This window comes from Peromyscus eremicus, chromosome 16_21 (genome assembly GCF_949786415.1).
Source record: "Peromyscus eremicus chromosome 16_21, PerEre_H2_v1, whole genome shotgun sequence".
NCBI lineage: Eukaryota > Metazoa > Chordata > Mammalia > Rodentia > Cricetidae > Peromyscus > Peromyscus eremicus.
The window spans coordinates 36,552,973-36,565,232 of record NC_081432.1 but is presented as its reverse complement, the minus strand read 5'-3'; the positions used below and the strand labels follow the sequence as shown (position 1 = coordinate 36,565,232).

Below are 12,260 nucleotides of genomic sequence, written 5' to 3'. Positions count from 1 at the left end.
TTGGTGAATGCTGTGAAAAAATGAAAACCAGAATGCAGCACTCACTCATGAAAAGTTTCAGCTTACAGGAGTGAAAGATCCTTGTGATATATTTCCCGTGACCACTTTAATAGGTCAGTGTATATTCCTGTCTGAGCACACAGTACTGAATGTTATGAAAGTAGAGTCATTATGTACATAATCTTTGGGATGGGTAAAAAAAAGATCATGTAATTGTGTATCAACTGTTCATCAGCACATTTTATCTCACTCCCTCATTTCATTGTGAAAATGGTACTTTGGTTACATTATAATTAAATACAGATGATTAATATTACTTTTTATGTAATCACTTCCATTTTTATGACTAAACAGTTATTCTTGGGTTTTTTGTTTGTTTGAGCAAAGTGAGTTCTAGGGTGTGTTCTTATGATTTAAATACCACCTTCTCAGTTGCCCATATCCATTTTAAAGAACTCTTTTAAAGGCTAAAAAAGTTGTATGATGTTGCTTTTTAATATATAAAAATATTTTTTCCATTTAGCCAAAAGGCCAAAGTCCACCACCAGCCAAAGACTGTTAGTTTCATGGACAAAAAGAAAAGTGTGTGTGTGTGTGTGTGTGTGTGTGTGTGTGTGTGTGTAGTATATAATAACCCCATCCTAAATCAAACAACTATCTCTATGATGAACTTTTCATATCCTCTTGGGGTGTATATGTGTATGGCATCAGCAGCCTTGATATTCAAACCAAGTTTTAGGTGGTGATCCATCCCACCTCTGTGTGGCTGGGAAGACACCATGGAAACAGTACCAGTATGTGCCAGCTGTGAAGGCTTGTTTTGCACAACAGGGCTGAACTCTAATAAACTGGTCATCAGGGATATGAGAAGCCAAGAAGTCTATTGTGGTCTTCAAAAGGAACAGCTGCCCAATATATTTCTCTCTCTTAATGAAATTCTGACAAACTGAAGAACGGCTCCTAGCATTATGTCCACAGATACATGCCTCTTGTCCAGCTGCTTGAGGGACTGGACAAGGAATCTAGCTGGGGTGACCACTGCTCTATCCTTAGATAATTTTAGACTAGAGAAACAGAAGCTAGTGTCTCCCAGTGGAAGAAGGCTACAGCACACAGGAATGGAAGCAGTCAGCGGGCTTTTCTCATCCTTTAGGGACAAGGTATTGGTGATGAGAAAAGGAGAGAGTGAGCAGAGGTGAGAAACACAGGAGTCCCGGCAGCATTAGATAATATGGATCTGCTTGTCCTTGGTGGCAGCTCAATCAGTCTCATTTTGCCTTACGGAGTTTCAGCTAGCATTTTATCATCTACAATAAATTAGAGCACCGACTGAAGCAGAGGTACTTTACTCTGTACTTAGTGCTCATTTTCTTATTCTATCAACAATGGTACGCTGTAGAGTGCCCTTATATATGGAAATGCTGGACAACTATCACGGTGCCTGCTGCTTTCAGAGGGCTCACAAAACGACAAGGGTCTGGGAAGGTGGCTGGCTCAGTTGGTAAAGCACTTGCTGTTCGAGCCTGAGGACCTGAGTTTGGGTCCCAGAGCCCACATAAAAAGCCGGGTATATATAATCCCAGCTGGCACTAAGGAGGTAGAGACAGGAAAGACGCTTGAGGTTTTCTGGCTAGCTGTCTTGCTGAATGGGTGAGCATCAGGTTCAGTGACAGAATCCTTGTCTCAAAAAAATAGGATGAAAGGATTCTCACAGTCATATGGTGGAAGGAGAGAATAAAATCCCCACAAGTTGTCCTTTGACCTAAACTCACTCTCTCTCATACACACACACACTCCTAAAAGTTGAAATAAAATCTTTAAAAAACAAAAGGGGGAGATTTTCAAGGAATGCATAACATGCCCGGAGTTAGAAAGACCACACTGACTTCAAGAAATTGTCTGCAGCTTTCTACATATGTGGTGTAAGAAATGTAAGAAATTTACCATTCATCATAAGGTACCAGAACTTTTTTGAGGGGGGGGGATAATAATATGATCAAATTTTTTAAAAAAATTTAATTACACTTATTTATTTATCTATCTATCTGGGTGGGGGCATAAGTATGGCGATCAGAGGACAACTTTTGGGAGTCTGTTCTCTCCTTCCACCATGTGGATAGCATAGATTGAATTTAGGTTATCAGGCTTGGCAGCAAATGCCTTTACCCACTGAGCCATCTCCCTGGCCTCAAGATCAAATTTTAACATTATAATTTGCTGACCATGGATCAAAAACCAGAAAATGCTATAGAGGTAGCAATAGTCTTAGTTTTCAAATGACAAGGGCCTAGCCAAGAGGAGGTAGCTAATCAGTGAGGATTATATGAAAGCATACATAGATTTGGGAGAAACCTTTCTACTAATGGATGGGAGCAGGGATGTGAGTGCTCCAGGGGAAAAGAAGCAACCCAGAAGCCCCAGTGCTTGTGCCCAAGGCATGACAGAGGGAAGGTTTGAGATAGGATGAATGTGTAGGTTGTGTGCTCACAAGGCTGCAGGCAGAGAAAGGAATGAGCAGGAGGAAGAGTGCCATGCATTCCACAAAGTACCAAGCAGACCAAACTAGCACTGCTAAGGAAGGCCCAGGCCAGTACGGCAGTGCTGGGGTTAGTGAGCTGCCAAGAGCATGGGTCCTTCCCATTTTTCTCCTGTAGGGCCAAGTGTCCTGGCTTTATCCTCTGACTAGCACTCCTCACTGATGACAGGATGGTTGCCACAGCACCCCTGGTGTCAATATGATATCTACATGAAAGAGAGGTGCTTCTGTCATATATTTAACAGTGGAAGAAAAAAAAAAAAAAAAGAAGAAATCCTTCCCCAGAACTCCCTTAAACCAGTCCTCATACTCCTAGCTACACTGGGTCACATCTACTGATGAACTGACCCCAAGCAAGAATGGTGTGGTAGTTTGAATGTATTTAGGCTCCATAACTCAGTGAGTGGCACTATTAGGAGGTGTGGCCTTGTTGAAGGAAGCGGGTCTTGGAAGAGGAAGCTGAATGATGATACATGCCTTTAATCCAGACCTTGAAGCTGGAGGGCACAACCTTCAATCTGGGCCACACCTTCTGTTGGAAGTGTCACTGTGGGGGAGGGCTTGACATCTCTTTTGCTCAGGCTTTCCTCATTGTGACAGTCAGGCAACTTCCTGTTGCCTGCAAGATGTAGGACTCTCAGCTCCAGCACCACATCTGCCTGCACACCGCCATGCTCCCCGTCATTGCTCATAATGGACTGAACCTCTGAAACTGTAAGCAAGCCACCCTCAATGAAATGTTTACTTTGTAAGAGTTGCTGTGGTCATGGTGTCTCTTCACAGCAATAAAACCCAAACTAAGACAAATGGGAATGTTATAACCAACTTAAATGGAATTTGCTCCTGAGCCAAGGACATGGTCACTTTCCCTAAGGGTTGAACAATAGAAAAAAACTGGACATGTTATTAACAAAAACAGAAGCAAGTGCCAGCGTGTGGGGTTGGGGGTAGGTGTCTACAGGAGACAGGAAGAAGCTCTGGGAGCTATTCTATGGTGCATTCTAATCCCCACTTAGTACCCATTTAAGAAAAGCAGGAATGTCTGGAGGCAGAAAGAAAATTGATCAATGCAGGAAGAATTTCAATTAACTTACAAGGTTTATGTTTCTGAGAGTGGGGAAAAACATGTAACTCTGAAAGAGGATGTGAACTCACACATTTGATTTCCTTTAGCAACTGGTTACTTCCTGAAGCCACTTAGGAATAGCTTTCTGTAGTGAAAACACTCTTAGTTTCGTGTCATGAAGCTAAGTTTGAGTCTCAACACAGCCTGGACTCTAAAACTGCCAAACACAGTACTTCAACCATGAGACCTTCTGTTTTTAGAGACAAGAGCACTAAATTTAGGAATCTTTATGTCTATATCCATGCAGTGGCTGGATGCTAACACCCAGGCCTGGACTAAATTACAGTCCTCAGAATTCCTTTCTAGGGCATTTCTCATTTGTGAGAGCTGAAGACTACAGACACTCCTAGAGTCTCTCCTGCGAGTTAGAGATGGTAAGAGAGCCAGCAACTATTCTGTAGTACACATACCTTCCCCAAGCTATTGAAATACTAATGCAGGTGCTTCCAGGAGCCATTCTGCAGATCAACTTAGGTCAAAAGCGACTTCATTCTAGGTGGGTCTGCTAATCACCTGGAAGTCCTGTCATGGACAGTTTAGGCCTTTTTCTCTATCGACTAGACTTTCAATTGCTGTCCCTAGCTCAAGATCTCCTACTGCCTGCCTGGAAAAGATCAGCAGCCTGCCTTACATTCCAGCTGTTCACCATCCTCTTCAATGAGTGCATAATCAGCACCCACAATCATGTAAGCCAAGCCTCTCTTATGCCCACACACATTGCTAAACATATACTTAAGCACACACATTTAAGATCCCCAGCAGGTTCTGATTCTCCAAATGAACTCCACTATGTATGTTTCCCCATCTGCCCACAAAATACCTTCTGTAACCCCAGTTCTAGCTCTGTGTAATAAATAATGAAACACATTCCATTTAATGTTCTTAGACTGTGTGCAGATATGTTTAAAATAATGGTAAAACAATGTCTTAACAAAATGCCATACACTTGGTGGATTATGACCATCAGGAATGTCTTTCTCACAGTTCCAGTGCCAGGAAATCTGAGCAGAGTGGCAGCATGTTCTGGTTCTGGTGGGATCCTCTGTGGGTCACAGATGATGTCTCCTTGCTATACACTTGCCTGGTACACAGGGCAGGGCAGCTGTAAGAGCATCTTGTTCATGAGGACTCGGTCCTCCCTCAGCCTACGCTCTTTGCAAAGACTCCACTTTCCCATTCCATCATATTATAGATAAGGTTTCAGCATATAGTGGGCTGGAGGATGCAAACACTGTCTTTTTGTTCCCATCTCTGCTTTTGGAGCAGCACAGGAGATTGCTGGTCCCGTTTCAGTTCCTTTCCTGGGCTTCTGACAGTCTTCCTCCCTGTGTTGGCTGCATTGTTTGTGCTCCACTGAAGTTCTGTCTTCCCATGGACCTTTAGTAAGCTTACAAAGTTTCTCTATGACCAGCGTCAGTCTCAACAAGAAAGCCCATCTGTTTCTTTTCCAGTCGATGATGATTTTACTATTCCCACCAGCTGCCTCTAGTTCAGACACCAAATTCTTCTCTAGCCACAAAGGTTATTAAAGGTTAACTTTAATAGTCTGTATGTCCTTTCATTAAGACTTTCTCTTGAAGGAAGAGTCACACTGTATAACACACTAATTTCAGCACTGATCACAAACAATTAAAAACAGCAAATGAACTCAACAAATAAACCCATGTAATTTGATGTTCTCTAATACCACAAAAATAATAAACAGAAAAGTTCACTATATATTAAGTTGAAGAGCAAGTTAACAGATAGTATGTTTAAAAAATGTGGTTATGTTTTTGTGACAATAAATATAAATGTGGACCTGCAGAGACAGCTTAGAGGTTAAGGGCACTGGCTGCTCTTCCAGAGGACCAGGGTTCAATTCCCAACAACCACATGGTGGCTCACAACCATCTAAAATGGGATCTGATGCCCTCTTCTGGCATGCAGGGATACATGCAGACAGACACTCACATGCTTTAAACAAACAAACAAACAAACGAGAATGCACAGAAGGACATAAAAGATGACAGTTCAAATGTAGAAGTTCTAAGTGGTCAGACTATGGTAGCCCTTCACAAATTTGTTTTTAAGTTTATTACAATGACCATATACCACGTTACAATAAACAAAATCCCAGTTTTACAATGATTACCAAGCTTCACAAGCTCTTACAGATCAACATATGAATTTTGAGGGGATGTGTATAAAATGCTGTAACCTACATGCTAAACAGCCTCACTACTCTGGCTTTTTGTGATGGGGTCTCAGTTTATATTCCAGGATGGCCTTGAATTGATCCTGCTTCAGCCTCCTGAATACTCTTATGTGCAACTGTATGTTTTAGGGAAATGGAAGCATCCACTTCCAAAAACATATATGATTCAAAAAGAAAAGGAAAAAAAATCCCCCCAAATCATTTCAGAATCTTGCTTAACTTCATCCCAATTTCTGTTCTGAAGGTGGGGCATTAATCAAAGAATTGAGAGACAAACAAATTGGAAAAGAATTTTTAGTTTCAGTTCAGGTATTTTTCTATAACTGAAAATTTCTTTAACTCAAAATGTAATTTACAAGCACCCTCAATAGACAAATGAATGGCTGGGAGAAGGCTAAGTCAGTACCTCTCCTGCCGCCAAAATATGGGGAACTGAGTTCAGATCCCCAGTACCTGTGTAAGAAGGCAGGAGGGATAGCACCCCTCTGTAATCTCAGTGCCTTGCCGACCAGCAGTCTAGCTGAATTGGTAAGCTCCAGATTCAGTGACAACCCTGCCTAAAATAATGTCAAAAAGTAATGGAGGAAGACACCCAACGTTGACCTCTGACAGCAGTTTCTAGCCACGTACATGAAGACACATATACAATGCACACATACACATGCAAATTAAAAACCAAAATAACAAATGGAACAGAATATAACTAGATATAAGTTTTGAAAGAATGTCTCAAGAGCAGCTATTGATTTTTTTAAACTGGAATTTTCACTGATTTAGACTAAAATTTGGTGCTGCAAACTAATCTTCATTTTCACCTCCATGTCTCATAGAATATCAAACATTATTTAATGCCACAGTGTTAGGATGGAGTTCATTAGTCTATGCTTATCTTCTCCGAGAACCACTCAAAGATAATTTTATTAGAGAAAGAAAAGCGTTTATTTAAAAAAATAATTAACCATACTGGTAAACATCAAATATACACCTTTTCACTAATTATTTTTCATTTAAAAGAAGATTGTGATTCCTCTGTAACTAAATAAGAACTTGGTACTTGCAGTTTTATCACTGCATCTTAGTGATAGTTTTGTGCTTCTATAACAGAATATCACAGACTGTATGATTCAGAAAGAATAGAAATCCTGGCCTGCATGCACACATACACAAAATGCAGTGGTAAAATATTTGCTTAGCATGCACAGCCACTGGGTTTGATCTCCAGCACCACCAGATAGATAAAATAGATAAATAGGTAGATAGATAGATAGGTAGGATTGTGGGTAGGCAGGTAGGAAGATAGGTAGATAGTAAGTAGGTAAATAGGGGCTGGAAAAGTGTCTGAGTAATTAAGAACATTTCCTATTCTTCCAGAAGACCAGAGTTCAGTTCTCAGTACCCACATCAGGTGGCTCACAATGACTTCTAAATCCAGTTTCAGAGGATGTGACACTGTCTCTGGCCTTCATGGATACACGTGACATAGACACACACAGATATGCACACACAAATTTAAATATATGTGTGTATATATAAATATATATACTTATATATGTATACATAAAATTAATTGATTTCCTTTTAGTTCGAGAGGCTGAGGGGTCACAAAAAAGGTGCCGGCATCTGGTCAATGTCTCCCTGTTATGTCACAACAGGGTGGCAGGCATCGTATGGGAGTGGTAGTTACCCTGAGACAGTAGCATGAGTCATTGGAGTAGATCCCTCCCTGCTTAATTACCTATGAAAGATACTACCTTCTGAGTTTTATTGAGAATTAAGATTCTAACAGTTCTTAAACCTTCTGCAGAACAATATAATCATTCATTTCCTATCTGAATGTTATGATCTTTAAGACTAAATAGCATAGGAAGTCAATTTGACTTATATAATGGCTGATTCTGAATACAGACTCCATCTAGAAGTCCACATACTTTTCTCTGCATGACTAACTCCTTCAACCTATGATCTTTGTAAGAAAATCATCATCAGAAAACATAGGTTGTCAAGCGTTCTTCGAGTCTTGGGTGATTCTAAATACCCAGCCATGCTTCAAAAAAACACAAATGATACATTTGACTTGTACATCTGAAACTATGAAAAGGGTACTTAAATTTATTTATTATGTTTCTTACAGCAAAAGCAGCTGAATAAAACCTTGACAGTGATAGAGAAAACCGTAATTTTCATCTATTTAGTTAGACAGACCTAAAACACTGACACAAGCAAAAGCCTGAGGAGGTGGAGTGCACGCAAAGTGTTTCTCCGGCAGTGGACACAACACGGTAAAGATGGGTTGGAACCTTTGATTCAACAAAGCATATGATCTAATAACTACTACCTATTTATCAATCTCAGAATTTAAAACTCAAACTTTGGCCTTTTTGCTTAGACTCTCACTGATGGTAGCAACATAAAGACAGAAAGAAATAACCCATATTCCCAAGGACAGGACAATAATTAAACCCACAGAAATGTGTATGTATTTAAATTTCATTTAGGATAGGCTTACAGTCTAGAGAATTACTTATATTAGTCAGGAAAGTAAAGATAAAATTGCACTAATAGTCTGACCACACCCGAGTAAAACATTTTACCAAATGCATGCACACAGAACCAAATCCCAGACTATGTGCTCTCCTAGTGCAGACTCTGATCCATGGTGCTGCATGTACAGCTTGCTCTTCTGCCTCTGAAAATTCTTCTATAATGTAAGATGCTCTCCTCACCCACCTGCAATTGGAGCCCAATACGGTGCACACTTGTTTCTCCTTGAGTACCTGAGATGTTTGAAACAAGAGTCCTTAAGGCAGGAGGTGACCCAGCGGGTAGTTTAGGCAAACAACTCAGCTCTGGGCTCAGATATATCTGGGGCATTCGCTTTGATCTTCCACTTGGGGTTAGAGATCATACTATTTGTTGATGTACTGACACATATACTTTAAAAGCACACATATCATGCAAAATGTCAGTAAGAAAAATTTTAAACACCAGAAATGAAGTGTTTATCAGAAGAGGCTTAAAGGCTTATGCTACTTCTCATGCTAAGATCCTCTGAACCAGACTGTAGTGTGTGGGCATTTTTCACTTTCAAAGTTTATATAATGTCAGATTCTTAGCAGATACTTGTCTCCTAGTTTCAAAGGGCTTCAACATCATTTGCTTTGTTAAGTCATGAACATGTCACTTTCTCACACAGCTAACAAGCAAAGAAAAAGAGAAATGCAAATAAAATAGTCCTACAATTCCAAATTACTTACTGTTCATGGAAATCCAGCATTGGTGGTTCAAATCGTATGGGCCTGCAATTACCCCGGTACAGAGAAATGCTAGAAAGAAAAAGAAAAAGTGTAAGAAGCAGCTCTTTCATTCTGCAAATCATACTCAGATGCTTGCCTTCTGTCACAGAAAGCATTTTAAGAGAAATGGAATCTGGGACGAGGCGAGAGCTTAGTTGGTAAAGTGCTCGCCTTGCAAGCATGAGGATACGAGCTGGATGTAAACCCATGTAAAAATATCTGAGCATGGCTGCCATCCCAGAGGCAGCGACGGCAGCAGATCCCTAAGGCTCTCTAGCCACATAGTCTAGTCTGCCTGATGAGTTTCAGATCAATGAGAGATCTTGTCTTAAAAAACAAGGTGGATGGTACCTGGGGAACAGCAGCTAAGGCTGTCCTCTGGCCTCAATGCACAAGCATAACCTGCACACACAAACATGCACATACACAGAGCCATTAGCAGAACATAATGTTCTACTGTGAATGTGCAGGCCATTCATTGAAATTAGAAGAAACTTCTAATGAATGAGCTAAATGGAGTGGTGCCTATAATTCTAAATGCCTATAATTTCAGCATTTGGAAAGTAGAGATAGAATGATTATGACTTCAAATACAACCTTGGTTATCTAGCAAAATTCTATTTCAAACAAAACAAAACGAAGGAAAACAAACCACAGCAGAAAGAAAAGGAAAAAAAAGAAAATACTTTTTTTACAGAAAGATACATGAAGACAGAAATTTCTCAGTAGACTGAATAATGGAACTTACTTGATTGATATAATTGGTAACAATATAGTTGAGCATGTTTTCTTAGATTCTTGATACAATATGATGAGCAAATTGTTCATATAATTGTACAAACTTGATACAATATGGAGATAAAAATTACAATCACATTCCAACTGAGTGGCAAAGGACTAAACAAAAAATGAATTTGGGTCTACAACTTTCAAAGAATTCAAACACTGAATCAAGATTTTGGAATACATTGATCTATGATGTTCTAGCCTAAATATTTCAGTGCCATTCTGAGTTGATACTAGAACTTGTTAACAAAATGGAGTTTTGCATGGCAAGCCTCAGACATTATGATCCAACATGAATGTAAGATATCAAGGATATTGGGGAGCATATAATACTTACATACCTAAAATCATATGTCTATGTACCATGAAGTTAGACATGCAGTCAGCTACTAAAATAACTTTCAAAATGGATTTTGATATTTTTGTTTGAAGAAATAAGATACACTCCATCAGAGACTGCTGTATTTCCATCACTCATACAATTCACAAGAACACAAGTTTCAAAATGATGTAATTTCATCCAGGAGATACAAGAAATACACTAAAAATGGAATGGGGGCCACTGAGCTCAAAGTAATCAACTCCAAAAATGTCTGAGCTCTACCAATTTGGAGTACCCTTTTGTGCTGTCTGACTATTCCTGTTTGTGCATCTGCATGTTGAACATAAATGGCAACAACAGAAACGAAAGAAAACAGCAAATCTCAGACCATATTGTGCTAAGATATAACACTACAGATACCGAGAGGAGAGGGCACAGTTCTCTGCAAGGCAGCAGCTAGAGACAGTTGCAGATAGGCTACCCCCTGATTTTCTGTCCTTCTTAGAGATGACAGAGGAACAGCGTGCTTTGGCTCCTTTAAAATAAGACATGTTCAGATCATGTGGGTTTTTTCTTTTTTTCTTTCTTTTTAGATTTTATTATTTTATGAATGTTTTGCCTGCATGTGTGTCTGTGCACCACATGTGTGCCTGCTGCCCATGGAGGTGGTGAGCCTCCACATGGGTGCTGAGAATTGAACCTGGCTCCTTTGCAAGAACAAGTGCTCTTAACCACTGAGCCAACTCAACTCTCCAGCTCCAGCTCATGTGTTTTAAGTATTAAACTCAAGCTAGTCTAAAACTTTATCAAATTAAGGAAAGGAAAATGTAATGACTGAAGTAATCACCTGAGTCATTAATTTACATACATACATATTTGTGCTCAATGCTAGAGGTATAAAGGAGATTAAGATATAGTTTTCCCTCTCACAGAGCCAAGAATCTGTTCTGTAAGTGGTAGGCATGACTGGAAAGGACCAACGCCATCCATTCAACACAAAGGCGACAGGAACATAAAGCGGGCACAGTGGGTAAAACAGACTGAGCAGGGACACAGGCACCAACACCTGGACAGACCTAGAGCAGAGGGTAGGAATGCATTTGGCAAGCTGCAGAACAAGGAGACAGCAAAGATCAGAGTGAAGAGAAGGAGAACAAAGGGACACGGTGAGAGATCAAATCAGGAGTGTGGATACTATTCTAAATATAAGAAACACCCTCTACAGCTATGGTGGTTTGAATGTGACCCGCCTCCCATAGGCTCATGTGTTTGAACACTTGATCCCACCTAGTGGCATCGTCATGGAACCTTTAGGAAGTAGAGCTATGCTAGAGGAAGTGAGCCACTGGTGTTGGGCACCACTTCCTGTTCACTCTGCACTCTGACTGCTGACGCAATGTGACCAGCTGTCATGACAAGACTGTATCCTCTCAACTATAAACCTCAAGTTGTTTCTTGTCAGGTATTTTGTGGTCAAATATTTTGTGGCAACGGTGAAAAAAGTTAACGAATATAACAGTGTTTTAAACAAAGAAGTCCTAGGATGCGGCACTGTTTTGCGGGGTAATTCTGGTAATTTCGCAGTGTGAAGAACAGATGGGGGAAACTCTGGAGTGGAAGCAGGGTAGTGCTATGGCAGCCTCGGCAGAGAGCAGCAGCTGCTCCCTGAGCCTATTTGGAACTTGGACAATAGTTATATTGATTTGGGGCTGTAAGAGGAAGAGAAGGGAATTGAGGGTGATGATTTGTAAAGGACCGTATGAGAAGATGTTCCAGAGTGTCAATAAGGTACTTTATCTAGATGGAGCTAAGTAAGTAGTAGCTGAATACACGTGGTGACTGCTTATGTAAAGAAACTTCCTGCCAAGTTTTAGTCCTATTGCAGTAGCTTTGGGTGAATTAATCCTATAGCTTGTCTAGAGTCTCTTAAGCAACACTTCTACTTCCTTTCCTGTGACAGCCTTCAGAATAGTTTCCACACCCTGTGCTAAAGCCTACTG

The 12,260-nt window shown here is 40.3% G+C and overlaps 1 protein-coding gene across 2 annotated transcripts in view; it reads right to left on the bottom strand.

Moving 5' to 3' along the window:
• The window catches only part of Tmem131 (transmembrane protein 131), a 167,584-nt gene that overhangs the window by 85,453 nt on the left and 69,871 nt on the right, over nt 1-12,260 (bottom strand). For both annotated transcript variants that reach the window (XM_059244018.1, XM_059244017.1), the window contains exon 4: nt 9,114-9,182. In XM_059244018.1, the coding sequence (XP_059100001.1) occupies nt 9,114-9,182 (69 nt within the window). The remainder of the gene's footprint in view (nt 1-9,113; nt 9,183-12,260) is intronic.